The 27,587-nt window shown below is 51.0% G+C and overlaps 2 protein-coding genes across 12 annotated transcripts; one reads left to right on the plus strand and one right to left on the minus strand.

The window, feature by feature from the left end:
- Positions 1–546: 546 nt before the first annotated feature.
- On the plus strand, positions 547–16,095 carry TEAD2 (TEA domain transcription factor 2). 8 transcript variants are annotated; one of them, XM_025424283.3, is made up of 13 exons: positions 547–652; positions 2,215–2,452; positions 2,759–2,823; positions 3,285–3,347; positions 4,586–4,597; positions 4,827–4,934; positions 5,031–5,089; positions 8,240–8,301; positions 9,257–9,405; positions 12,241–12,414; positions 13,656–13,817; positions 14,456–14,608; positions 15,318–16,095. In XM_025424283.3, the coding sequence occupies exons 2-13, from the start codon at positions 2,221–2,223 to the stop codon at positions 15,429–15,431; spliced, it is 1,353 nt and encodes a 450-aa protein (XP_025280068.1). In that variant the 5' UTR covers positions 547–652; positions 2,215–2,220; the 3' UTR covers positions 15,432–16,095. The 8 variants fall into 8 exon arrangements, with proteins under 8 accessions (XP_025280068.1, XP_025280067.1, XP_035567533.1 ...); XM_025424282.3 differs by having other exon boundaries at positions 13,656–13,778; XM_025424284.3 differs by having other exon boundaries at positions 572–692.
- On the minus strand, positions 16,085–22,095 carry CD37 (CD37 molecule). Of its 4 annotated transcripts, none has more exons than XM_025424290.3 (9): positions 21,942–22,095; positions 21,210–21,284; positions 21,012–21,084; positions 20,007–20,131; positions 19,836–19,910; positions 18,786–18,890; positions 17,929–18,165; positions 17,487–17,570; positions 16,085–16,447 (listed from the first exon to the last, which is right to left on the minus strand). In XM_025424290.3, the coding sequence occupies exons 2-9, from the start codon at positions 21,276–21,278 to the stop codon at positions 16,370–16,372; spliced, it is 846 nt and encodes a 281-aa protein (XP_025280075.1). In that variant the 5' UTR covers positions 21,279–21,284; positions 21,942–22,095; the 3' UTR covers positions 16,085–16,369. The 4 variants fall into 4 exon arrangements, with proteins under 4 accessions (XP_025280075.1, XP_025280073.1, XP_025280072.1 ...); XM_025424288.3 differs by having other exon boundaries at positions 21,935–22,072; XM_025424287.3 differs by lacking the exon at positions 21,942–22,095 and adding an exon at positions 21,545–21,903.
- Positions 22,096–27,587: the final 5,492 nt, after the last annotated feature.

Consider the following 27,587-nt stretch of genomic DNA (forward strand, 5'->3'; position numbering starts at 1 on the left):
GTCCTATGTTCTATCTTCCAAGGAGTCCAAAATCCAGGCTCCCTTCTGAAGCCCCAGAGTCCGGACCACAGGCCCTTCTGATTCCCTGAGTTTGAATATCCAACTCCAAATCTTTAAGGATCCAGGAGTCCGCTGAGATACCGAGGCTGTCTCCCCACAGGAAACCCTGTTGTCCTAGAAGCCAGTCAAAAACCCATCCTCACTTCAATCTTCAAAAATATACTTGAGGCCGAACAGAAGAGATTTTTTTGTGTTCTTATCACTTCCACATCCGCAACATACAAAGATACTAGAGAGGGTAGTCAAAAGTCCAGACTCCCAGCCCCCTCCCCTTTCAGACCCAGTTTTCTTGGCCCCCATCAACCTCCTCCCTGGGATCTAGGAGTCAGGATCCCCCATCCCTTTCCTCTCCCAGGGATGCAAGCATCTGAGTCCTGAAGTTCCTACCAGGCTCAAGCTAGACTTCACCTTTCCTTTTGCCAAAGCAAAAATCCTCCTCCAAACTGTCACCGTCGGATCCCCCTTCCTTGTGTCCGGCTCGCGGGCCCGCCCCCCCTCCGGTCCCTCCCACTTTTCCCAAACAAAGCTCCCGGGCAACTTTCTCCCTCGCAGCGCCCCGCCCGCCCGCGGCTCCCCAGCCCCAGGCCGGGAGGTAGGAAGGCGCCGGCGGGAGTCGGGGATCCAGCTTTGGGGTGTGTGAGTTGGGGTGGGAAGCTACGCGTTCTGAGTTGCGGTGTTGGTGGGACCGTCTCTGAATTGCTTGCCGCCCTCTTTTTGCCCGGGGGCCCGAGTTTACGCTTGCGACCGAGTCTTAGCGAGGTGTTTGGAACTTTCGCCGGAGTTGGGTGTCTGGTGATGGGTCTGAGTTTGGGATTGTGCACTCGCGAGTGGGTGAGGGCTGGGGACTTTCGCGGGTGTGTCTGGGGTGTGTGAGTGTGTGCGGCGGTGTGGGTTTGAGGTGAGAAAGGACCCTGTGCGTGTTTCTGACGGAGTTGGTTTCTCTGTGTCATTTGTGGACGCCTGGTCCTCCTAATGGAGAAAGGAGGCCACCGGGGTGGCCTAGGGCTCGCTACAGTGCTTTCTGGATCTTCAATCTTGCTTCTTCGGAAGTTTGGGGCCTGGGGCGGGAAATTTGTGGGGACCTTTCTTACCCGGCTCCTCCGTCCCTTTGTCTGGCCACATGGGGGAGAGCTGGGCTGGGATTTTGGCCTACGAGGGTCCTGAACGCCTCGGCGCCACTGGGCTCGGCCTGGGGTCTTTGTCTGGACCTGGGCTCCAGGGTCTGAGGGAGGAGGGGGATGGGAGCCTGGACTCTGGGGTCCTGGGAAAGCTGTGGGAGACGTGGAGCCGCCTGGGAGGCGGGATCTGACTGTATTGGAAAAAGTTTTCCCCTGTTCCTGGCCTCCGGAAAGTCACTGGGAACTTGAGTTGGATCCGAGCCCACGGCGCAGGGGGAGGGGAGGGAAGGGGCGGGGCCGACGGCCAGAGGGGGAGGCGCCCTCGCCAGCCAGCCCCTCCCCTGATGGGGGTTGTGGGAAACTGGGGGAGGGGACGCCTGGGCCCTTTGTTCTGGCTCTCCTGATGTCAGGGCGCCCCTGACCCTCCGTTTGTGGTTCTGTGGGTCTTTCCTGGTCTGGGCTTGAGTTTCTGCTCTGAGTCTCTGTTCCTCCTCTTTCTGGATTTCTGTCCCTTTCTCTCTGGGTCTCTGTCCCCCTCTCTCTGGACACCCCCCCCCCCCACCGCAGTCCTCCTAGGGTCTGGGCCCCTCCTCCTTCTTTTCTAGCAGCTGCTGTTCACATCCTAGCACCTGTTCTTGGGGTGGGACTGAGAAGATCTCATCCACACACCCCCTTCCCTGCAACTAGGCCCCGACTCCTGTCTTCTTTAAACCAGTAATTCATACCCAAAGAAAGGTTTGGGCCTCATGGGCCCTAGGCATGATTCTGGGGTCTTCAAGATTTCACCACAACCCAGGCTCACCTGGAAACATAGAGGACACTTTCACCCTAAGCCGCCCCCAGAAATCCAGCCCGCTCCTGCAGGACCTAGGAGCCTTGGCCCCCAGCATCCTGTTTCCCTCTGATCCAGAAATCCAGCACCCCCACTCCTCCCTCAGACCCAGCAATCTGAACTCCCAGCCCCCACGCCCTGAAGTCTCTCCGGGGGCAGAGGTGGAGGGGTTGGGGAATCTTGCTGAGCTCTGTGTTCCTCCAGGCCCAAATGGGGGAACCCCGGGCTGGGGCCCCCCTGGACGATGGCAGTGGCTGGACGGGAAGTGAGGAAGGAAGTGAGGAGGGCACCGGCGGCAGCGAGGGGGCTGGGGGAGATGGGGGTCCAGACGCAGAAGGTGTGTGGAGCCCAGACATCGAGCAGAGCTTCCAGGAGGCCCTGGCCATCTACCCGCCATGTGGCCGGCGGAAAATCATCCTGTCTGATGAAGGCAAGATGTATGGTGAGTCTGCCCCTCTCTTTGGCCCTGCCCCCCACTGATTAGGACTCAGTAGGAGCCGGCATCGCAATTGGCATAGATGAGGAAACTGAGGCATGGAAGGGTTAAGAGGTTTGCCTAAGGTCACAGAACTGGTGGAGCTGGGATTTGAACCCAGGCGGTCGGGCTCCTCTCCCGTAGAGCTGAGGAGATCTGCAGCCCAGTGGCTTGCAGACCTCTGGCAAGCGTTGCTTCTCTCTTCCCCCCTGGTGTCCTGTGTGTTGGGGAGTCCCGCAAACCTCTGATTCTGTCCCATCTTTGACTCTTCAGGTCGGAATGAACTGATTGCCCGCTACATCAAGCTGAGAACAGGGAAGACCCGGACTCGCAAACAGGTCTCAGGACTGACTTGTGGGGCTCTCTGTGGGGCAGGCTTGTCTTCTCGGGGCCATCCTGGTATGGGCGTGCTCAGGTTCAAGGAGGATCTGGTTCTGTCTTGTTGGCACCTCTGAGAGTATGCTCTCCTGTGCCTGTTTTGGTCTGGATCTCTGACCAGTTGTGTTAGAATCAGAGAGTAAGATAGAGAGACTGAAAGACCCAAAGACAGAAGGCGATGAAGGGTAAGGAGACCCGGATTTGCTGGGTCTGGGGAAGATCGGTAGTGTTACTGAGAAGAGACTAGCCTCTGTGGACACATGTCTGTTGGCATGTGCCTGGGATAGCTAGCATGTTCTATGTGTTTGTCGTCTTTTACGTTCCGGGAGTTCTGGGGGCCACCTGGAGGGTGGGATGGGAGAGGAGATTCAAGGGGTGAGTAGCTGTGGCCTGAATCTGCTTCTCTGTCACTTCCCCCCAGGTCTCTAGTCACATCCAGGTTCTGGCTCGAAGGAAATCAAGGGAGATCCAGTCCAAGCTCAAGGTAGGGACCAGGGCAGACACCCAGAGAGAGGGGGACAGAGACCCAGAAAGATGGGGACAGAGACCCAGAGAGATGGGGACAGAGACCCAGAGAGAGGAGGACAGAGACCCAGAGAGAGGGGGACAGAGATCCAGAGAGAGGGGGACAGAGACCCAGAAAGAAGGGGACAGAGACCCAGAGAGGGGGACAGAGATCCAGAGAGAGGGGGACAGAGACCCAGAGGAGAGGTCAACAGAAATCCAGAGTAAGGGGGACAGGAAGACCCAGAGTGGGTATCGAGAACCAGAGATGGGGCCAGAGTCCCACGGAGAGGTAGGCAGAATGAGGAAGTAGAGATCCGAGGTGAAGGGTTACTGGCCTGACAAGCGGGTGAGGAAGAGATTCTTAGAGAGAGGGGGCCAGAGATGCAGCTCAGGACAGGCAAGAAGGTTTGGGTGTCGGGCCTCTCCTCTGGCTACTGCTGTCTTCCCTCCCTCCCTCTCCTCCTCCTCCTCTTCCTCCCCCTGGTGTCCTTCCTTCCCCCTCTTGTGCCAGGAGGCTCTCCTCTTCATCTCTTTCTGGTTCATTTCCCCATCTTTCAGCCTCTGCCTGCCCTGCCTGTCATTTCCATGTCCAGAAATCCTCATTTTGTTTGAAAATGTTCACATCCTTTTTTCTTCATCCATTGGATTTCTGGTTCCCTCTTGGCCTGAGACCCTCATTTTCTTCTCCTCTGGGTGTGGGTCTTTTCTGCCTCTTCCTTTGGATTTGGGAACTATGACTTCCTGTTCCTTTTATTTTTTCTTTCTTTTTTGGTACCCAGAAGCCTCCCCCTGCTTTATCTCCAGGTCTAACAAACCTTCACTTCTGGTCTTTTCTGGACCTTATGGTCCTGTCTCTGTCCTGTCTGGGCTAGGACATGTTCAGTGCCTGCCTATTCATCCCCTCTGGGCCTGAACTTCCCACTTCCTGTTACCTACATATCCGGAAATCTTCCCTTCCAGCTCTTTTTTGACCTAGAAACCCTGATACTGTATACTGTCTTTTATTCTGGGTATAGGAACCCCTTTTGCCCTCTTGGTCTGGGCCCCTCCACTAACTGTTCCTTATCCATCCTTGCTCGCCCTACCTCCCTTTTTTTCAGCTCAGGGTGGTGGAATTGTAGGGGTTGGGAGGGCAGGAAGGTGAGAATCCAGGCCTCACTTCCTAAGTCATGTTTTTTTTCCTCCCTTGGCACCCTCCCCCACCCCCACGGGCAGGCCTTGAATGTGGTAAGTCCCCCTGCCCATCCTCCCACCCGCTCCTTTACCCCAGAAATTCCTGAGGGGGCCAGGAGGGGCAGGGAGGCTATAGAAAGAAGGATGTGTGCCCTCCCCCAAACCTTTGCTTGACTCCCCAGCTCTGCATCTCCCCATGCTTGCCTTCCCTGGCGTCGATGTACCCCTGCTGTGTCGACTGGGATTCCCCGTTAACACAGACCCCTGACTTCTCCTTTTCCAGGACCAGGTCTCCAAGGACAAGGCTTTCCAGACCATGGCCACCATGTCGTCAGCCCAGCTCATCTCAGCACCTTCCCTGCAGGCCAAACTGGGTCCTGCTGGTCCCCAGGTGGCTGAGTGATCATGGGGCTTACACCTGGAGGGGTGGGGCTGTGGTTTTGACAGGGCATTGACTGATGTGCCCCCTTCTTTGTCTCTTTTCCAGGCTTCTGAGCTTTTCCAGTTTTGGTCAGGGGGCTCTGGCCCCCCCTGGAATGTTCCAGAGTGAGTACTTCCTGTTCTGGCTCAGCACCCCCACATCCCCCGTTCCCTCTGCACAGACCTTTCTTACCCCACTTTCTAGCTCCCAGCTTCCTCATGGACATGGATTCTGCAGCTCTCTGGATTTGAATCCCAGAGAGGAGGCTGGGGTGAGGGTCTGGAGAGAAAGATGAGGCCCGAGCTGGGATACTGAGGGGGGGTGGTGGGAAGCAGGGATGAGAGAGTCAAGAGACAGTGCCTCATGGGCTGAGAAGGAGTGAGGAGGTAAGGGCAGGGCCCAGGGTCTGTGGTGACTGGGGTTGGTGGCAGTCCAGAGACAGGTGACCTTGGGGAGGAGCAGGTTTAGGGGAAGAAAGGAGTTCAGTGTGGGACTGGATGAATGTGCGGGAGCTAGGAGGATGTCCATGGGGATGATGGCATCCCTGTGAGATTGGCTGGGCTCCAGAAGCTCACGGAAAGGCTTGTTCTCATCCCGTAGAGGTGTTCTTGGGCCTGCGGGGAGGTCAGGTATCTTCTTTCAGGGTCAAAAGGAAGAAAATGGGTCCCTGAGGTGCATGGGAATGTCCATTTCAGCTCTGAGAGAATCCTGAGGGTCACAGAATGTGTTTGCTGCCTAGAAATATAGAAACAGGCTCCAGAGACTCATAGGAAGGGCAGTTTTCAGTCCAGAGAGGAGCTAGTGGATCCAGGCGGGGTGTTGGTAGGGCAGTGTGGCCACAGGACAGTGAGGAGTGGTGTTGAGGGTGTTGCCAGAGAGAGTGAGGTGATATGCTGTATCCAGGCTCCAGGGAGAGACGACATGTCCCTGGTGAGGTGCTGGGAGCCAGGAAAGGGTCAGAACAAATCCTCCCTGCAGGTTTGCAGGGAGAGGGTTGAGCTGGAAGGAGAGTGGTTCCACACTGAGGTCCCACCTTTAGGGGAGCTGATAGTCAAATAGGGGAGACGGATGTTAAATCATCACCTGTCTAAACACAAAATTGAAGAGTATGTGAAGAGTATGTGAAGAGTATGTGGTGTGAAGAACTGCAACAGGTTCTGGGTTGAAGGAGAGAGTTCTGGGGGTTTCTGTGAGGAGGTAATGTTGAAAGCAGAATAGAACTTAGCCAGGTAAAGAATGGGGGTTGGGAATATTTTAGGCAGTGAAAACAGCATGTGCCAAGGCCCTGAGGTAGGAAAATTTGGTGAGTTCCAGGAAATGAGAGAAGGTATTCTGGCACTGGCCAGTCAGTTGAATGTTTAGTGAGCACTTATTAAGTGCCTGGTACTCTGCTTAGTCGGGACAAGGCATTAAACAAGTAAGCCTGGATCCCTGCCTTCATGGAGCTTCCATATTTGGAGCGGGGAGGAGACCGACAATAAACATGTAAACAAGCATTCACAAGAAAAGAATAAATGTGGAAAGTAAAACAAAATGTACGTGCCCTATTTAGACAGAGGTTAAGGGGGTCCCTGGATGGCTCGGTGGTTGAGCACCTGCCTTTGGCCCAGGGCGTGATCCTGGAGTGCCAGGGATCGAGTCCCGCATCAGGCTCCCTGCAGGGAGCCTGCTTCTCCCTCTGCCTGTGTCTCTGCCTCTCTCTCTCTCTGTGTCTCTCATGAATAAATAAATAAAATCTTAAAAATAGAGGTTAAGAAAGGCCTGTCTGAGGAGGTGGTGTTTGGCCAGCAGCCCTGATAACAAGAAATCAAGTCAGGATAGGGTCCTGGAGTTTAGATTTCAGAATTGGGATGCTGAGTATTAGGGCAAGGCCCCTGGGAGTGGAGGTCTGAAGGTTCCTGGAGTTTGTGTCTTTCTAATTCTGGTTTTTTGACTCCTTTTTTTTTATTTTAAATTTTAATTTTTTAAAGACTTTATTTATTGATTTTTAAAGATTTGATTGTATTTTACCTTATTTTTATTTATGTATTTATTTGAGAGAGAGAGAGAGAGAAAGAATATCTTAGGCAGACTCGTCACTGAGCACTGTGTCTGATGTGGGGCTTGATCCCATGACCCATGAAATCACAACGTGAGCCGAAATCAAGAGTTGGACGTTTAGCTGACTGAGCCACCTAGGTACCCCTTAAGATTTTATTTTTAGGGTGCTTGGGTGGCTCAGTCGGTTAAGTGTCTGCTTTCAGCTCAGGTCATGATCCCAGGGTCCTGGGATGGAGTCCCACATTCGGCTCCCTGCTCAAGAGGGAGTCTGCTTCTCCTTCCATCCTCCCCTGTGCTCATGCTTGCTCTCTTTCTCTCTTTCTCTCAAATAAATAAATTAAATTTAAAAAGTCTTTTAAAAAAAGATTTTATTTTTAAGTAATCTCTACATCATTCCTGGGGCTCGAGCCCAGAAACCTGAGATCAAGACTCTCATGCTCTAGGGACTGAGCCAGCCAGGTACCCGTGGTCTTTTGACTCTTGACCTCTTCCTGACCTCTGACCCCAAATGTTATCTCCATGGCCTCTGACCTTTCAGTCTCAATTATCTCCTTAGCTACCCATAGGTGATTGGCCTCTTGAGCTGTGCTGTCCGATAGCGTGGTCACGGGCCACATGCCGTTACTGACTTTTAAGTCAGTTGAAATTAAAATAAAAATTTGGTCCCTTTGGCACTCTAGCCACATTCGTGCTCAATGGTCACGTGTCATGTGCTGAGTAGCAGCTTGTGGCCAGTGTCTACTGTACTGGGCAGGACAGATAATAAGACATGTCCATCATTGCAGGAAGCTGTGCTGCTTCCCCACCCTGAACTTGGGACTGATGTCCCATCTCTCCTGACCCTTGGTGACCATTCATCCTCCTCTTTCTCCACATTGCCTCTTTGTGTTCCACCCCCCACCTCTTGAGATCCTGTTGCTTTTCTCTTTCCGCCGTGTTGGTGAGAGGCACCAAAATACCATCAACACGACCACAGGCTTTGGAGTTGGGGAGTGGCTTGGATTTGAGCCCAGGCTCTGCTGTGTCCCAGCTCTGTGACTGTGTGAGGCTCAGTTTCCTCCTCCACAAAATGGGAAGAGTGGTAATTGCACTGAACCTCTGAGGCTGTGAGGATTTAATGAACTCTTGCACATTACGTGCTTGCATAGGGTTTGGCTTGTGGTGGCCCTTGGTAAACATTAGCTGGTACAGTTATCTTTCTACCTCACTGACCCCCAGCTTCCTTTCTCCCTTAGTGTGAAGCCATTCTCACAGACACCGTTCTTGTCACTGACCCCCCCATCTACTGACCTCCCAGGTAAGAGTCTGCTCTGCACCTTCCTCATCTCCCCTCTCTCCTCAACACCAACTGCCTTTCCTTCACCTTCCATGAATCAGGGCATGCATTTCTACAGAGGTCCAGATCTGAGGCAAGGCTTGTAGAAGATATGGGAAGATGAGTGATAGCATTTGGAGTGGTTAGGACCATAACCTCTGAATTTAGACACACTGGGTTTGTGTTCTGCCATTTGCTATCCTAAAGGACACTGGGAAAGTATATCAATCAAGATTCTTTCAGCTGCAAGTGGCAGAAACTCAAAAGGAATTTATTGGTTTAGGTAACTGATGTTTCAAGAGTGGCTGGATGGCTTCAGGCATGGCTGGATCCAGGGGGCTCGATGGTAGTGTCAGATTTGCTTGGTTCTGCTTTCCCCTGTGGTGTGTGGTTCTAAGAACTCACATTGGTGAAAGAGTACCTTTAGGTTCCACAGATTCATCAATTTGCAGTGCTTTTGGCTGCAAGTAACAGAATGCCCAAATTAATAGTGCCTTAAATAATAAAGGCTTTAGTGATTTCACATGACAAAAGTCAGGAGGTGGGGTGCTCCTATACTGGCTCAGCAGCTCAGCATTATCGGGACTAGCATTTCTATAGGTCCCTTGGCCTCTTTCTTATTGTCCCAAGATGGCTGTTGTGATTCCAGGCATCATGTCTCAAGCAGGACTTGGCCAGGGCCAAAAGCTTTGTCCTCCCAAAGTTCTGTCTTTTTCATTCAGGAAGAAACTCCTTCTCAGAAGCCCCTCAGCAGATTTTCCCTAACGTCTCATTGGCCAGGACTGTGTCACATGGCCATCTCTAGTTGCAAGGGAGGCTGGGAAAGTGAGTATTTAGCTTTTTTAGCTTCTAAGCGGAGGCAGGCAAGAGAGAAGAGTACTTGATGTATTTCACACATGTTAGCAATTTTTATTGTTCCTTTTTTTTCTCTCTCTAGGGTACGAGCCTCCCCAAGCCCTGTCACCCCCTGCCCTGCCCCCACCTGCCCCATCACCCCCAGCCTGGCAGGCTCGGGCCCTGGGCACTGCCCGGTTGCAGCTGGTGGAGTTCTCAGCCTTTGTGGAACCGCCCGATGCAGTTGATTCTGTGAGTGCAATTTTAGAAGAGTCCCTGTCGGGGCAGGGGCGATGCGGGGCTTAGGTTTGAAATGTAAGGGTGATAGGAAGGGAAAGAATAAAGCAGTGGTTCTCAACTTTAAGCTTGTATCAGAATAACATGGAGGGCTTGTTGAAACCTTCAAATTCTGATTCAGTAGATCTGGTGTGGGGCTTGAGAATTTGCATTTCTAACATTCTCCCAGGCAGTGTTGATGCTGCTGGTCTGGGGACCACGCTTTGAGAACTGCTAGTGTGGAGGAACTGGATGGTCCTGGGGTCACAGTTGGGAAGGTCAGAGAAACTCCCCAGGTCATTGCTTGTTAATTCAGCAGCCATTTTTGAGGGCCTACTGTGCCAGGCTTTGTGGTGGATACTGGGAACCTGGAAAAGCAGATCTTTTTTTTTTTTTTTTTTTTTTTTTTTTTAAGATTTTATTTATTCATGAGAGATACAGAGAGAGAGAGGCAGAGACAGAGACACAGGCAAAGGGAGAAGCAGAGCCCCTATGGAGAGCCTGATGTGGGACTCCTTCCCAGAACCTCAGGATCACGACCTGAGCCAAAGACAGATGCTCAACCACTGAGCCACCCAGTGGCCCCTGGAAAAGCAGATCTTGTTTCTAGGCTTGAGCTTTTCCTGGTCTAGGATGAAGACAGATGTCATATTAGTCCCGGTGGGCTGATGACTGTTAGAAGAAATAATCCTAACCCTCAGGGAATGAACAAATGTTACTCATGTAATATTTCAGTGTAGGGGTTTAGTAGGACCCTTCCACACAGTGATTCCAGGAATTCAGGCTCCTTCCATTTTGTGGTTCTGACATTTTTCTAGGGCTTCAGAATCTGCTGCTGGGTTCCCTGCATCTGGCCAGCAGATGGTGGAATGGAGAGACTCAAGAAGTGTGCAGGAGTTTTTATGGGTCTGGCTTGGAAGTGGCAACTATCAGGTTTTGCTCACATCCCATTGGCCAGAATTTAGTCATGTGGCCATACCTAACTGCAAAGAACTCTGGGAAGTGTAGTTTAGCTGTGTGAAAAGGAATTGGGGAGTTTGTGAACGCCTAGCAGTCTCTGCCACAGCTACATAAACACCAATTGCTATGTATGGTGGTCTTATAAAACCCAACTTGAAACCCTCCCATCTCACTTGGAGCAAAGGTAGAGTCCTCTCAGTTACCCACAAGGCTCTGCATTATCTGACCCCCATTCCTGCTCTATCCTCACCTCCTGCCCTTATACTCTTGCCCACTGTGCTCTGGTCACACTGGACTCCATGCACTTTCTCAAGCGCACCAGGCCAACTCCTGCTTCAGGGCTTTTGTATCTGCTATTCTTGCCACCTGAAATATGTTTCCTTAGATACCACCACTGTCTCTTTCCATTCATTCAGGCTTTTGCTTATCTTTTCAGATTGTCTTTCCCAGACCAATTTATGGAAAATACCGGCTGCCGTCACTCTCAACCCCTTTACTATTGTTCTTTGGGATTTTTTTTCATAGCATTCATCACTCTGAAATTTATATTGCCCATGGATTGATTTTTAAAATACTCTATGAGAACTCCATGAGGCCAGGGACTTTGCCTTGTAGCCCTAGGACCCAGAATAGTGCCCGCACACAGTAGGTTTCTCAATAGAAGTCTATTGGACAATGAGTATGTGCTGGGATAGGGGAAGTTCAAGTTTTTGTGGGTGTACAGAAGAGTCATTTTGCCTGGGAAATTAGTGAAGGCTTCCCTGAGATGACAACGTTTGGGTTGGGCTTTGAGGGTCATATAGGAGTTTGCCATGCACAGAACTTTATGTTCCAGGTATAGAGATGAAAACAGCGTGAAGTTTTCAGGGAAACAAATAATTGAATAAGGTGGGAACTGATGAGGCTACAGATAGGTGGGCAGGTGCTAGCTCTGGAGGAGCTGGCATTGCCAACCTGAGGGATCCAGACTTTCTCCTGAGGGTGATGGGGAACTATAGAAAAGAGAGGTGAGGGATCCCTGGGTGGTGCAGCGGTTTGGCGCCTGCCTTTGGTCCAGGGCGCGATCCTGGAGACCCAGGATCGAATCCCACATCGGGCTCCCGGTGCATGGAGCCTGCTTCTCCCTCTGCCTGTGTCTCTGCCTCTCTCTCTCTCTCTCTCTCTCTGTGACTATCATAAATAAATAAAAATAAATAAAAAAAATAAAAAAAAAAAGAAAAGAGAGGTGATTGTGAATCATCTGATTGTGATCAAGTGAGGCTTCCAAGAAGAGTCAGATTTGCATAGACTTGGGCCTTGGAAGATGGAGGGAGGATATGTAATGAAAGAAAAGATGGGGAAGGTATGAGGATTTCAGAATATGGACAAGAAGTGATAAGAATGGGGACAGATAGGGAGTCTTGATGTGGGCTCTGTGGATTCCTTCCATCCATCCATCCATCCATCCATTGACTGAATATTTGGGAGCACCTATTCAGTACAGGACCAGGCTGAGGGGGTGTGGGCTATGTCCTGGGTACTCTGGGGAGCCACAGGAAGATTGTGAGCAGGAGAGGTCCACAGTTAGTGCTGGGGGTCTGTGAAGGATGACCTGGAGAGTAGAGATTGGAGGCTGGGAGGCCAGGGAGGAGGCTGGGTAGAGATGGAGAGGACAGGGCTGTGGGGATGGAGAGCAGGGGACAGGACTTGGGGACTATGGTGCTATGGGGCAGAAGGGAGTGGTGACAAGTGCTTGGGAGTCAGGCCCCATGTCTGGGTGGACAGTGTGAAACAGCTAGTGGGAATTGGGGGCAGTGAGTACCAGGGGTCCAGCCCATCTCCCACTCCTCACTCATGGCCCACCCTTCTCAGTACCAGAGGCACCTGTTTGTACACATCAGCCAGCACTGCCCCAGCCCTGGCGCCCCCCCCCTCGAGAGTGTGGACGTCCGGCAGATCTATGACAAGTTCCCAGAGAAAAAGGGTGGCCTTCGGGAGCTGTACGATCGCGGGCCCCCTCACGCCTTCTTCCTGGTCAAGTTCTGGGTGAGTTCAGCCACCAAAACAAAGTGCTCACAGATCATGTGACCTCCCATCTAAGGCCTGTGGCTCTAAGGGAGACCAGCTCCTCAGGGTCAGAGTGTCAGCACCCCCATGCAATAAGGAACACCAAGGAGTTTTACCCCAAGGCAGGATGGATAAGGAGCGGTACACATGTGGGGATAGGACTTGGACCTCCCCAGATCCCACTAGACTTTGCCACGACTAGTCATATATGGTGCGGATTGCCTTGCAATATTTCAGACTTCCCTGCGTCCCACCCAACCACATGAAGCCTTATTGCTAAGGAATAGTTCTCATCTCTTATCAAATAGAGGCATGGAATTTGGTCTCTGAAGAGAACATAGTGCCACCAGATCTTGTTGCTAGAGAAATGTCTGGCCTTGAGAAAGTGACTGAGGGACCTGGGAGGGGCTCTGTGAAAACATTTATTTAACAATCATTTATTGAGCACCTACTGTATTACAGGCTCTATGCCAAGTGCCATGTATATAATTGTGAATAAGAGGATCCATCTTGGGTTTTTCTTAGGCCCATTTGATTGGGTGTCAACTACAGTGGCTGATGCTGTAGGAGTCCAATAAATGTTATGAATGTTTAGGGGGTGTTAACTCTTGTTAACCAGAGCTGTGGCATGATCTAGAGTCTGAGAAGGAAGGCTGCCGAGGGCTTGAAATTTATTGGCTCTGCTGGGCCCGTAGCAACCATGGTTATAAAGTGTTCGTTTTTTTCTTTTCTTTTTCTTTTTTTTTTTTTTTAAGATTTTATTTATTAATGAGAGACACAGAGATAGGCAGAGAAATAGGCAGAGGGAGAAGCAGGCTCCCTACGGGGGACTTGATCCCAGGACCCCAGGATCACTACCTAAGCCAAAGGCAGACGCTTAACCCCTTCAGGCCCCTTTCCTTGGGAGTAGCCACTTGCCTTAGCAACCAGGTTCGTGAAAAGAGAAGAAAGTTGAATTCTAGGGCCCCTTTGTTGGGGGAGGGTTGTTACTGGAGAGAGAGGTCAGGACCACTTTAGGGAGCCAGCCTTCTCCAGTACTTATGGAAGAATGAGTGTTTTCCAGAAACAGGCCCATGGAGAGGTGGAGAGGAGAAAGACAGGTGGGCAATAGCAGGGCTATGGGGGAACCAGGCCATGGATCAGAGTTCCCACTTTAGAGGAGTCCCCACTATTTATAAGGAATGCCCTCTCCAACCTACCTGTGCCTCCCCATTTCCCAGGCGGACCTCAACTGGGGCCCGAGTGGCGAGGAGGTAGGGACCAGTGGCAGCAGCGGTGGCTTCTATGGAGTGAGCAGCCAGTACGAGAGCCTGGAGCACATGACCCTCACCTGTTCCTCCAAGGTCTGCTCCTTTGGCAAGCAGGTGGTGGAGAAGGTGGAGGTGAGGCTGGAGGGGTGGAGCTCTGGGCAGGTGAGCGCCCAGCCAGCTGCCACTTTGGGGGTGCAGACTAAAGGATGAAAGCCACAAGGGCTCCTGCACTTAGGTGTCTGTGTGGTGGGGTGGGGAGTGTTCTATCCTTTTTGGCGGTTTAATTAATGCATGGGCTGAGAGCTGATATTGAATTCCAGTCACATGTCGGGGTTATTTTGAGGGTTCAAAGGTAATGTGTGGTACATAGATTTATAGTCACCAAAATGGGCAAGGAGGTTCAAGGGTCACACTTAGGGATTGCTCAGAGCTTGAGGGGTCTTGAACTCAGAGGTTGTATAGAGTTTGGAGAGTTGAGGGGTCTTTCAAGGGTGTGAGGGTATCTGAGGGCCTGGAGGTCAGAGCAGTTCAGAGGTCTTTGAGGGTTTAGAGCACAGTTTTGAGAGGCTGGAGGGGTTCCTGGTTTGTAGGCTCAGGGATCCCAAGTTGCATATCCATGGGTGCAGGTCTCTCTGCTCACCAGGGATGAGGCCACGGGGGATGATGGCAGTGGGGAGTGGGTGTGGCATCAGAGAGGGACAGAGTGCCTGGGGCAACCCTTGTGTCTCAGTCACTGTCCTCCCCACTCTGCATATCCCCTCCCGGTTCAGACGGAGCGTGCCCAGCTGGAGGACGGGAGGTTTGTGTACCGCCTGCTGCGCTCACCCATGTGTGAGTACCTGGTGAATTTCTTGCACAAACTGCGACAGCTGCCTGAGCGCTATATGATGAACAGCGTCCTGGAGAACTTCACCATCCTCCAGGTGAGGCACTGGGGGCCGAGCAGGGCAGCTGAAGTGGTGGGAAGTGCCCACGACATCCTCTCAGCCCTGGGACCCTTTCACCTGGGAAACTGACACAGGGGGAGCCCACAATTGAGCCTTTGCTTAGGGGACCCCTTTGCCCAAGGAACTGATATGGTGGGGAATCCACAGCACTCTCATTTAGGGGGATCCTCCCCTCAGTGGGGAAACTGATTTGGAGGACATCCCATGGTGGATCCTCAGTTTAAGGGACCCCCCCCTCATAGGGAACCTAACCTTAGCCCAGGGAACATGATATGGTGGGATCCCCTTTAACTTTGGTTAACTTCGAAGATTTTATTTATTTATTTGAGAAAGAGAGAGAGAGCTGGAGGGAGAGGGAGAAACAATCTATAGTAGACTCTGCACTGAGCAGAGCCTGCCTGATGTGGGGCTCGATCTCACGACCCTGAGATCATGACCTGAACCGAAACCAAGAGTTGGGACGCTTAACCGACTAAGCCACCAGGTGCCCCTACTTTGGTTAACTTTGATCTGCCATCTGATGTGAGGCCCCTCACTGCCAACACTCAAATGGGGAAACAGATATGCTTGGTGTTGCCTCTACCTAGGGAATGTGATATGGTGGGGACCTCTTTCCCAGGTATTCCATGGGCACCCTGCTCCCCCTTTTTTTTGCATAAGCCCTTTCTCTTGGCCTCCTTGGCAGGTGGTGACAAACAGAGACACCCAGGAGCTGCTGCTCTGCACCGCCTACGTCTTTGAGGTCTCCACCAGTGAGCGAGGGGCCCAGCACCACATTTACCGTCTGGTCAGGGACTGAAAGGGGACCCCAAAAGTGGCACACTCCCCCCCCCCCCCCCGGAATACCCACCTCCCAGGAAGGACCTCCAGCTTTCTTCGTGCTTGTTTGGGGAGGGGGCTGCTCCGTGTTAGAGGGGACCTTAAAGCTGGGTGGTGAGTTGAAAAGTTGGATCCTGATATTGGGACCTCACAGTGGTGTCTGAAAGGACAGATCACTCCAGAGCATCAGGGACTGGGGACAGGAATGAGACAACCCCGAGGTACAGCACTGGTTTCTCAGTCTCTAACAGGCACCCCGCCCCCCAACTTGGTTCTGGATGTTTTGGAGGGCCTTAGATATGTCGGTTTGTCCCTCTGTTTTTCAGCAATCCCCTCCCCCTTTCCCAACCTGCCTCTCCTTACCACCCCCACCACCACCCTGTGATCAAATATTGAAGGTTAACCCTTTGTGCAGGAGCAGAGCCAGGTGGGCCCTGGAAATATTTTTTTTTAATATAACAAGAGATATTTATAAGTGGGTATTAGGGTCGTGACTTTCTCTCAGCAGGGCAAGCAGTGGGGTGAGGCTTTTAAATCTCACCCTCTCCTCAATAAGACGTGGGCTATAATACTGTGTTGCCTCCCCTCACCCGCAAAGTGTGTTGGTTTGTGTTTTGACAGAGGATAAAACTATTTTACCAAAACGCAGGGGATTTATTTGGGGTTTGGGCGAAAAATAATCCTGTGGGAGGTGGTAAGCCAACAGATGAGTCAAGGAAATGAGGTATCTTTGGGGGCAGGAAGCTGGTGGCCGGAAGCCCCAGGTCCCGCGGGAGAGGTGACAGCAGCTGGGCAGGCAGATATCTGGGTCCCCGGGGAAATGAGGAGGTAGAGGACTCAATGGCTGGGGCGAACTGGGGATTGAACAAATATTTACAGACCACAGGGAAGCCCCTAGGGCACTTGAAGGGGCGGGGCCTAGCGGTACCGAGCAAGCCGGTCGTAGACTTGGTCCATGTTTCTGCACAGGAATATCGAGAGCGTCATGAAGCTGAGCTATAGAGAAAGGAGACCTGGTCAGAGAGGTCCACGGGGTGCCGGCGAGGGGGATGGGGGTAGGGATGGTGGGGGTCCGGAGAGGAGAATAAAAGAGATGGCGCTGGGGTAGGGGGAAGAAAATTCAGCGCGGAGACTTGGATGGTGTGGGGTCGTAGGAGGGGCGGAGAAGGGTGGTGCTAGAGGGGGAGCTCCGCCAGGTTGTGAAAGATGGCATCAGGGATGGGAATTTGGGGCCTTGGTAGCATGCTACCAAAGTTGCGGGGGAGTAGGGATGATGGAAAGATGGGAATAGTGTGGGGTAGGGGGTATCCAGCTGCGTCTAGCGCAGTCTTAGAGCCTGGGAAGGAGTGAGACCCAGAGCTAGCTCAGGGTACTTTATTCCGGAGGCTCTTCTGTCTCCCCCTCTGCCTCGGTCGCTAATTCCGCCTCGACCTCCACCTCCGCGCCCGCGCTTCCGGTCTCAGGTTGTTCCTCGTCTTGATCCCAAAGCGGCCAGGGCCCCAGGGCCATGGGCAGCTTGCCCTGTGGGGACTTGTCCCCCCAGTTGGGACAGGCATCAGCCATGCCCCAGCCACCCCACAGACCGCCGCTACGCCCGCTGCTGCTCAGCACACCACAGCGCCCGCCGCCGCCATCAGCACTCGGGCCAGGCCCGGGGCTCGAACCACAGGCGCCCGGCACCTGCAGCTGGCGTTCCCGGCGGAGCGCCCTGCGCAGTAGTAGCAGGCTCAGCCCTGCCACACTCACCTGCAGGGAAAGGGGACGCGTGTTGTGGCTAAAGGCGGGGGGACTACCCCAAGGAGGGCCAATGGGAGCTTCGCAAGGGCGGGCGGGAACGCCTACTTCCTGCGTGCAACCAATCAACACGCAGAGGATAGGTCGGCCTCGTGCCGGTGGAGAGGCAGGAGAGCCTGGATTGGCTGACGCTCTGTCACGCAGGCACCACCTTTCCCGGAGAATGGGAGGACGCGCAGTTTGGGGCGGGGCAATCCAGGGATTGTAGGGCCGGTCGCGAGTGGGGGCGGGATCAAATTACCTCAAGTAGACCGACGCCCAGACAAATGCCCACTATGGAGATGAGGTTGTTGTGCAACCACTTCTGGAGGTTTTGCGCGCAGCCCTGGGGGTGTGGGGGGAAAGGTTAAAAGTACAGTTCTTTGTGGGATTCGCCCTCAAACCTGTGCCCACTGTTCTCAGTCCAGCCCTCAACTACTCTTTCAGGCACCGCCCTGGATCCCTAGTGAGTAGGGTTTTCTAGTCTCTCCACCTCACTCGGTCCCAGCCTCCTTTCACTCAGGCCTTTTTTAGGTCGGGTCTCTACGAACGACACCCCTCCAGATGTACGCTTTCTCGCAGCCCCACCCCGTGGACCCAGCCCACGCCCTGTGGCTCCGCCTCTTGGAGGAAGCACGCCTCTACCCAGGCCCTGCCCCCTTGCAGGCCCCGCCCCTTTCCAGAGGTCTCCAAACCCTCCCCACCTCGCTGTAGATATTGCTGTTTGCGGGAACCCCGCAAAGGTCTGTGCTGTGGCGGGGCCGCGCCTGTGGTCCGAGCCGGCTGAACTGGGGGAAGGAGAGCTTCTCGAAGATTGCGGAGTCGTTGGTCGCCGATGAATTATAGCAGGAGCAGGGCACGCGATGCACGTCCGACGCGTTGCTGCTGAGGCTGGGGATACCGAACCAGTCCCGGGGAGAGTTCCAGCCGCAGCAGCGCAGCTAGAAGAAGCACGGGAGTCAGAGGGGCGGGGGCTCGGTGATATGTATGAGGTCGTGCTGGGGAGCAGAGGGCCAAGTATTGGGCGCAGGCCGCGGGGGACGGCGGGCTAGGCTTGGGGACCTTAGGGGAACTTGGGGTTGGGAGAGACGAATCGCGGGCAACCTGCGGCTGTGGGAGGAGCTGCAGAATCACGCTGCGGACCGAAGACTGGGTGGGCAGTGCATTTCAGCCTCAGGCAGGGGACATGCAGCTGGGAGGGCAGGGCCACGTGAATGACCGGGGAGTGGAGTCTCACGTGGGCCGGGGCCCGTGGGGACCAGAGTCACTAAGGATTAGAGGGTGGGGTCACGCTAGGGCCTTGGGGCTGAGGACGGAGTCTCGTCGGGACGGAAAGCGGAGCCTCTCCAGGATCTGGAGTCGGTTATGTTATTTTCTGTTGGCGAGGCCACGTTGTGCTGGCCGGAGGTGGGGTGGGTGGGGCAAGGTTACCTCGGGGTCCGGGAGCTGAGAGCCCCCAGCTTCGTCGGGGCACAGCCTGCCGGGCAGGGGGCGGAGCTACGCCTGAGTCCCAGAGCTGGTGGGAGGGATTCGCGCCCCCGCAAGTGGGTACCGCACGCACCTGAAACTGCACGTAGTCCCAGCTCTCCTCCGCGGCCGACTCCTCCGGTCGCGAGTGGTAGTTTTGGATCGTCTCCATCACGATGTCCTTCACCCTCCGCTCCAGCTAAGAGGCCAAGAGTGAGGCTGGATCCCCACCCGCTTCCCCACCCCCATTTGCCCCTACCCACTCCAGGCACTCCCGGGCTTTCTCAGTCCCAAGGGGTCCCTGAGCGGCCTTAAGTAGCTCTCGATTTCTCGCTGAATGGCTACCTATGTCTCTGTTCCTCAAAATCTCTGCCTGGTTTTATCACCTGTCTTTCAATTCCGCCCCCGCTCTCTCCCAGGCTCTCTCATTAGGTCTCTCTTTTGGAGTCTCCTTTTTCTCTGCCTATTTTTTCTGTCTTTTTTCCCCCCTGTTAGTTTCCATTTGGATCTCTGTCTCTCGTGCTATGTCTGTCTTCTTCGTATGTGTTGTGGTCTTCCTTTGACTCTCCTTGTCCCTATCTTCCTCTGTATCTGTGTTGCTGTGTCTCTCCATCTTCCTCTGCCTGTCACTATTATTTCTCTTTGTCCATGTCAGCTCGTGTCTGCGTTTCTTTCTTCTTCTTCTTCTTTTTTTTTTAGATTTTCATTTTTTAAAAAGATTTTATTTATTTATTCATGAGAGACACGCACAGAGAGAGAGAGGCAGAGACACAAGAAGAGGGAGAAGCTGGCTCCTCACAGGGAGCCCAACGTGGGACTTGATCCAGAGATTCCGGGATCATGCCCCGATAGAAGGCCGATGCTCAACCACTGAGCCACCCAGGTGTCCCTTTTTTTTAGATTTTTAAAAATTTATTTATTCATGAGAGACACAGAAACAGAGGCAAAGACATAGGCAGAGGAAGAAGCAGGCTCCCTGCGGGGAGCCTGATAGGGGACTCCATCCCAGGACCCCGGGATCAGGCCCTGAGCCAAAGGCATAAGCTCAACCACTGAGCCACCCAGGTGCCCTGACTTTGTTTCTTTCTCTGCACCTCCCCCCAATAAATTTTGGGGAAGTGTGGGGAGGGGAAGCCAAGCTCACCCGCATCCGCTGAGTGGAGATGAGTATTCCAAGGGTGATCTGTGTGGCAAACAGGAGCAGCAGTACCCCAAAATACTGGGGGACAGAGTGGAGAGGTCAAGTTGAGCCCCCTCCCAGGGTGCAGAGGCTGCCAGGGTTCTACTTGAGGGGAGATGTGGGCAGGACACTCACCAGCCCCAGGAGGCAGCGGAGCTCCTTCAGAGCCCCCACACAGCCCAGGAGGGCAAGGCCCATAGTGAGAATTCCTGAGATCGCCAGGGCCTTGGACCAGATCTGCAGGGGTATGAAGGACAAACCTGGGGAAGGTGAGAGGCAGTGACATTGGGCTCGGTGCACACAGCTCAGGGGAGCCCCCTTCTCCACCCGCACAGCAACTCAACTGGGGATCAGTATTGGGGGAGGTTCTTTCTCTGGGTGTCTGTCCCTGCCACATGTTCCTCTCTGTTCCTCTCTTTCTGGGATTCTCTCTCTTCCTCTCTCTGGGACTCTGTCCCTCCGGGTCTCTAGCTCCCCCACCGCCCTCTCTAGGTCTTTGTTTTCTCTCTGGATCTCTCTTGATTTCTCCCTGGTCACGGTTTCTCCCTCTTGTTCTTTCGGTCTCTCTTTTCTCCTTCAGCTCCTCCTCGCCCCCTATAGTTTCAGCTCCATTACTTGATCTGTGGCATTGGAGCAGTCACAAAAACCTCCCTGAGGGCAATCGGAGGATATCTATTCCCTAGGGTTATTTTAAGAGACACATGGGAGGCATGTGTTTGACGCAGTGCTCAACACAGGGCAAACACTCATTAAATACCATTATTCCATTATTACTTTCCTATTATTAGTCTTATATCTGTTCTACTTCCTTGCTGTGTGACATCCAGTAAGTGACATCCCCTCTCTGAACCTCAAGAGAGTGGAAAGTTTGTGGGAGGACCTGATAAGCATCAGCACAAGATCTACAGCATCAGCACAAGATCTACAGCGCACCGGAGGAAGTGCCAGAGAAATGGTTATTACCATTTTTATTATCATCCCTACACACAACTCAATTGCCAGAGGAAGACCCTGAGGCTAAGAGCAGTGGCAACCTGTGAAGCAGAGCCTGGGACCCTGGGAGCCCGGGGAAGTCACTCAGGGGCAGGCCGGGTCACACTTGGTCCAGGAGGCCCTCCCTGATGGCCCCGGCCCCCTCACCTACAAAGGACACGAAGCTGGTCTTGTCAATGAGTATCCAGATGCCAAAGCAGAAAATAAGGCTGCCTAGGACCTGGTGGGAGGAGATGGGAATATGGAGGTGGGCAAGGGGGTGGTGGGGGATATGTCCGGTTGGGTGGCTGCGGGTGGCTGCAGCACGGGTTGGGGGCTGGGCTGGGCAGCCATGTGGCAACTCACGAAGAAGAAGAGGTTGAAAACGAAGAGGAGGTACTTGATGAGGCTGAGGCAGCTGTCCTGGGCCGACATCTTCGCCTAGAGGGGTGAGTAGCCAGTGGGAGGGACAGAAGAGAAGAGGTGTTGGTCCCGGAGGAGACAAGCAGAAAGACAGAGACTGTGAGAGAGAGGGAGAAAGGAAGAACCCAGAGAAAGAGGAAGTTCTAGGGCTGGAGCCCCACCCCCTCCCTCTAGAGGCAAGGTGGCTTTCTTGTCTGTCTCTGCCACCCCCCTTCACCCCCATCTCCCCAGTCTCCCCCCGTCTCCCCCACCTGCCCCACTGGGACACACACCAGTACCTGTGGGGCCTTGGAATTTGTGGGCACCAAGGACATGCTGGGTAGTCCCTCCCAGATCTCCATGGCTCAGGCTGGGGGACCCACAAGGACTCCTGATCTCGTACCCACCTACTGTGGGCACCAGGACCCCAGGCCAGCCCTGGGCAGCAGCCGACCTCACAGACACTCTGACCTCACTGCCTGCTCAGCTCTGCCATCTCTGCATCCCTCTCTGTCCCCCTCTTCTCAGCCCTCAGTTTCCTTTCCTCCCTTCTCTGAGTCTTTGTCCCCTTCTTTCTGGTCTCTGTCCACCTCCCTTCCCTGACTCCCAAACCCTCTACATCTATCTCCTCCTCTGGGGTTCTGGCCCCTTCTCTCTGCATGCCATTCCTTTCTCTGTTTATGCCTCACCCCGCACCTCGTCATGGCCCCTCTCTCAGAGTCTGTATCCTGTTCCTGGCAACCAGTGTAGACCGCGGTGCTCCCATATGCCAGGGCAGGGGCTGGGCACCTGGGGGAAGTGAAAGTGCTGCAGTGCCCCAATGGGAAGGTCCCTGGGAGTAAGGGGGGTGGCGGGGCAGTGCCAAAATATGCATAGAGGAAGCTGAGCCTCAAGCAGTACTTCCTGCATCTGCGCTGGGGCCCCAAGAAGTGGAGGCTGGGGAGGAGTCAGGATTGACCCCGGGGCCTTGGCAGTTAGATCCAGATCTGCAGTGTTTGGTTGTCTCCAGACTGGAGCTGCACACCCAGCAGCCTCTGAAGTCTCCCCTGTTGTCCCATGGTCTCCACTCTCATCAAATCAGAGTTCCACGTTTGGGGGTGTTCCTATCATCCTGACATCCACCCTGGCCCTGGAAAACCAAAGCCTCTTAGAGACCCAGAACCCCCTCTTTCTGAGAGCTCTCATCCATCGTTATTTTTTTTTTAAGTCTCCAAATGCAATTTGTTTTCTCATTAATGTCATCAAAAATCAGTTCATATTAATAGTATTCTGACTTTTGGCTCTGAACTTTCTTTTTCTCTTTCCAATGTTATTGAGGAATAATTGACAATTATAATTGTATATATTTCAAGTGTATGATATGATGATTTGATGTACATATACATTGTGGAAAGATTACCAAGCTCAAGATAAACACGTTCATCATGGGACATAGTTAACATTTTACTTTTATTTTTATTTTTATTTTTTTTGTCGCGAGAATCCATAATAGATATTCTCAGCAACTTTCTGGTACACAATACTGAATTATTAATTATAGTTGCCATGCTGTACATTAGATCCTCAGAATGTATTCTTCTTTTAACTGAAAGTCTGTGGCCTTTGACCCACATCTCCACATCCACTCCCCATCCCCTGATAGCAACCATTCTACTGTTTCTATGAAACTGGCTTTTTTTGTTTTTAAGATTCCATATTTATTTATTTAAGATTTTATTTATCTATTTGAGAGAGACAGAGATAGAGAGAGCAGGAGCAGGGAGGAGAGGGAGAAACAGGCTCCCCACTGAGCAGAGAGCCTAACTTGGGGCTTGATCCCAGGACCTCAGGATCCTGACCTGAGCCAAGGGCAGATGCTTAATGGACTGAGTCACCCAGGCGCCCCTAAGATATCATCTTTCTTTTCTTTTCTTTCTTTTCTTTTCTTTTCTTTTTTCTTTTCTTTTCTTTTTTCTTTCTTTTCTTTCCTTTCTTTTTTTTTAAGATTTATTTATTCATGATAGACAGGCAGAGACACAGGAGGACGGAGAAGCAGGCTCCATGCCGGGAGCCCGACATGGGACTCGATCCCAGGACTCCAGGATCGCGCCCTGGACCAAAGGCAGGCGCCAAACCGCTGAGCCACCCAGGGATCCCCTCTTTCTTTTTCTTTTCTTTTTAATTTAATTTAATTTAATTTAATTTAATTTAATTTAATTAATTTATTTATTTTTAAGATTTTTATTTATTTATTCATGAGAACACAGAGAGAGGGGAGAGAGAGAGAGAGAGACAGGCAGAGGGAGAAGCAGGCTCCATGCAGGGAGCCCAACGCGGGACTCGATCCGGGGTCCCCAGGATCACGACCCGGGCCGAAGGCGGCGCCAAACCGCTGAGCCACCCAGGGATCCCCTTCCTTCCTTCCTTCCTTCCTTCCTTCCTTCCTTCCTTCCTTCCTTCCTTCCTTCCTTCCTTCCTTCCTTCCTTCCTTCTCTTTCATTTTTAAATTTTATTTACTTTTTCATAAGAGACACACAGTGAGAGGCAGAGACATAGGCAGATGGAGAAGCAGGCTTCCTGAGGGGAGCCTGATGCGGGACTCAATCTCAGGACCCTGGGGTCATACCCCGAGCCAAAAGCAGATGCTCAACCATTGAGCCACCCTGGTGCCCAAGATTCCACATTTAAATGATACTGCGCAGTATTTATCTTTCTGTGGCTGGTTAATTTCACTTAGCAGAATGCCCTCCAGTTTCCTCCGTGTTGCAAAGGCGAGGATTTCCTTCTTTATCACAGCTGAATAATATTCCTCTGTGTGTGTGTGTGTGTGTGTGTGTGTGTGTGTCTCACTTTTTTTTTTTTAATCCATTCATTTGTTAAAGGACAGTTGGGGGGGATCCCTGGGTGGCTCAGCAGTTTAGCGCCTGCCTTCCGCCCAGGGCTGATCCTGGAGTCCCGGGATCGAGTCTTGCGTTGAACTCCCTGCATGGAGCCTGCTTCTCTCTCTGCTTGTGTCTCTGCCTCTCTGTCTCTCTATCATGAATAAATAAATAAAATCTTTTTTTTTTTTTAAAAAAGGACAGTTGGACCCTCAATATCTTGGTAATGATGAATAATGCTGCAATAAACATGAATGTTTATCTGCATATGCAGATAGCTCTTTGCAAAATTAATTTCCTTTGGATATGTACCCATGAATGGGATTGCTCGATCATGTAGTAGTTCTATTTTTAGTTTTTTGTTTTTTTTTTAATTTTTTATTTATTTATGATAGTCACAGAGAGAGAGAGAGAGAGAGGCAGAGACATAGGCAGAGGGAGAAACAGGCTCCATGCACCGGGAGTCTGACGTGGGACTCGATTCCGGGTCTCCAGGATCGCGCCCTGGGCCAAAGGCAGGCGCTAAACCGCTGCGCCACCCAGGGATCCCCCTATTTTTAGTTTTTTGAGGATGTTTTCCACAGTAGCTTTACCAGTGTATATTCCACAATTGTGCACAATGAGTCTCTTTTTCTCCGTATCCTCAGGAATATTTGATACCTCTTATCTTTTTTAATAACAGCCATCCTAACAGGTGTGTGGTGATATTTCACTGAAGTTTCAGTTTGCATTTTCCTGATAATGATGTTCAGCACCTTTTCTTTTTTCTCTTCTTTTTTTAAAAAGATTTTATTTATTCATTCATGACAGACACAGAGAGAGAAAGAGGGAGAGACACAGGCAGAGGGAGAAGCAGGGAGCCCAATGCGGTACTCGATCCCGGGACTCCAGGATCATGTCCTGGGCCGAAGGCAGGTGCAAAACCGCTGAGCCACCCAGGGATCTAACTGTTCAGCACCTTTTCATGTATCTATTGGCCATTTGTATGTCTTCTTCAAAAAAATGTCTATTCAAGTCTTTTGCACATTTAAAAAATATTTATTTGAGAGAGACAGAGAGAGAGAGAGAGAGAGGGAGAACAGAGGTTGAAGGACAAGCAGACTCTGTGCTGAGCATGAAGCCTGTTGCAGGGCTCGATCTTACAACCCTGAGATCATGACCTGAGCTGAAATCAAAAGCCAGACACTTAACCACCTGAGCCACCTAGGAGTCCCAAACCTGCCCCTTTTATTTTTTTAATTTTAAAAAGATTTTATTTATTTATTCACAAGAGACACACATAGAGAGAGGCTGAGACATAGACAGAGGGAGGAGAAGAGGCTCCATGCAGGGAGCCTGATGCAGGACTTGAGCCCAGGACTCCAGGGTCAAGCCCTGAGCCGAATGCATATGCTCAATCACTGAGACACCTAGCATTCCACACTTGCCTCTTTTATTTTTTATTTATTTATATATTTTTTTCACTTGCCTCTTTTAAAGTTAAGTCTTCTGAGGATCCAAATAAACCCCAAATTTATTTATTTATTTATCTCTCTCTCTTTCTTTCTAAAGAGTTTATTTATTTATTTGAGGAGAGAGCATGTATGAACAGGGGTGGGGAGGCAAAAGGAGGGGGAGAAGCAGACTCCCCACTGAGCAGGGAGCCCCATGTGGGGTTCAATCCCAGGACCCTGGGATCATGACCTGAGCTGAAGGCAGATGCTTAACTGACTGAGCCGCCCAGGTGCCCTTAAACCCTAAATTCCTTATGTTTTCTGAACTAAGGCCAAATTGTTAGCCATAGTCCAACAGTTTCTTAAAATAACTTGTGACTGCATAATTCCAATCTTTGCCTCTTCTTTAACCTGGCATTCTCTTCTCTGTCTCTTCTCCTGTGTGTCTTTTACGGTTTAGGACACTTATCATTAAATTTAGGGCTCACTCAGATAATGCAGGTTGATTTCATCTTCAGATCCTTAATTATATGTGAACTACCCTTTTTTCCAAATAAGGTCACATTCACAGATTCCAGGACATGGACATATCTTTTTTTTTTTTTTTTAATTCCAGTAGAGTTAACATACAATGTTATATTAGTTTCAGGTGTACAATATAGTGATTTGACAATTGTATACATTACTCATCGCTCATCATAAGTGTACTCTTATTCCTTTTCACCTATTTCACTCATCCTCCCACATATCTACCCTCTGATAACTATCAGTTTGTTCTCTATAGATAAGAGTCTGCTTTTAGGGTTGTCTCTTTTTCTTTGTTCATTTGTTTCTTAAATTCTACATATGAAAAAAAAATTCTACATATGAGTGAAATCATATGGTATTTGTCTGTCTCTGATTTATTTCACTTGCTCTAGATCCACCCATGTTGTTGCAAATGGCAACATTTCATTTTTTAAAAGATTTTATTTATTTATTCATGAGAGACAGAGAGAGAGAGAGAGAGAGAGGCAGAGACATAGGCAGAGGGAGAAGCAGGCTCCATGCAGGGAGCCCAACCTGGGACTTGATCCCGGGACTCCAGGATCCCGCCATGAGCCGAAGGCAGATGCTTAACCGCCGAGCCACCCAGATGTCCCAACATTTCATTCTTTTTTTATGGCTGGGTAATATTCCATTATATATCCCACCTTTATCCATTCATCTATTGATGGACACTTGCGCTGATTCCATTATTTGGTTATTGTAAATAATGCTGCAATAAATATAGTGGTGCATGTATCTGTTTGAATTAGTGTTTCAGTATTCTTTGGGTAAATACCTAGTAGTAGAATTACTGGATCATATATATATGTGTTCATATATATATATATATTTTTTTTTTTTGAGGAATCTCCATACTGTTTTCCACAGTGGCTGCACCAGTTTGCATTCTCAGTAACAGTGCATGAGGGCTCCTTTTCTCCATCCACATCCTCATCAACACTTGTTTCTTATGTTTTTGATTTTAGCCATTCTGACAGGTGTGAAGTGATATCTCATTGTGGTTTTGATTTGCATTTCCCTGATGATTAGTGATGTTGAGCATCTTTTCATGTGTCTGTTGGCCATCTGTATGTCTTTTTTGGAGAAATATCTGTTCATGTCTTCTACCCATTTTTAAATTGGATTTTCTTTTTGGTGTTGAGTTGTATAAGTTCTTTATGTATTTTGGATACTAACACTTTATTAGATACTTCACTTGCAAATATCTCCTACCATTCAGTAGATTGTCTTTTAGTTTTGTTAATTGTTTCCTTTGCTGTGCAGAAGCTTTTTATTTTGATGTAGTACCAATAGTTTATTTTTGATTTTGTTTCCCTTGCCTCACGAGACATATCTAGAAAAATGTTGCTATGGCCAATGCCAGAGAAATTACTGCTTGTGCTCTTTTCTATGATTTTTATGGTTTCAGAACTCACATTTAGTTTTTTTTTTTTAGTAAAGCAATAGAGGTTTATTAAGCAGAGATACAGAGAAAACTCTTAAAAGTGAGAGGGGTCCCAAAA

This window comes from Canis lupus, chromosome 1 (genome assembly GCF_003254725.2).
Source record: "Canis lupus dingo isolate Sandy chromosome 1, ASM325472v2, whole genome shotgun sequence".
NCBI classification, from domain to species: domain Eukaryota; kingdom Metazoa; phylum Chordata; class Mammalia; order Carnivora; family Canidae; genus Canis; species Canis lupus.

Excerpts from the sequence above, each read along its gene's own strand:
- TEAD2 (XM_025424283.3), top strand. The coding sequence starts at position 2,221 with ATGGGGGAACCCCGGGCTGGGGCCCCCCTGGACGATGGCAGTGGCTGG. Across the intron at positions 4,935-5,030 it reads TGGGTCCTGCTGGTCCCCAG|GCTTCTGAGCTTTTCCAGTT; the intron begins GTGGCTGAGTGA and ends TCTCTTTTCCAG. Across the intron at positions 9,406-12,240 it reads CGCCCGATGCAGTTGATTCT|TACCAGAGGCACCTGTTTGT; the intron begins GTGAGTGCAATT and ends CACCCTTCTCAG.
- CD37 (XM_025424287.3), bottom strand. The coding sequence starts at position 21,607 with ATGGAGATCTGGGAGGGACTACCCAGCATGTCCTTGGTGCCCACAAAT. Across the intron at positions 21,085-21,209 it reads TTTTCAACCTCTTCTTCTTC|GTCCTAGGCAGCCTTATTTT; the intron begins GTGAGTTGCCAC and ends TCCTCCCACCAG. Across the intron at positions 20,132-21,011 it reads CAGCTTCGTGTCCTTTGTAG|GTTTGTCCTTCATACCCCTG; the intron begins GTGAGGGGGCCG and ends CACCTTCCCCAG.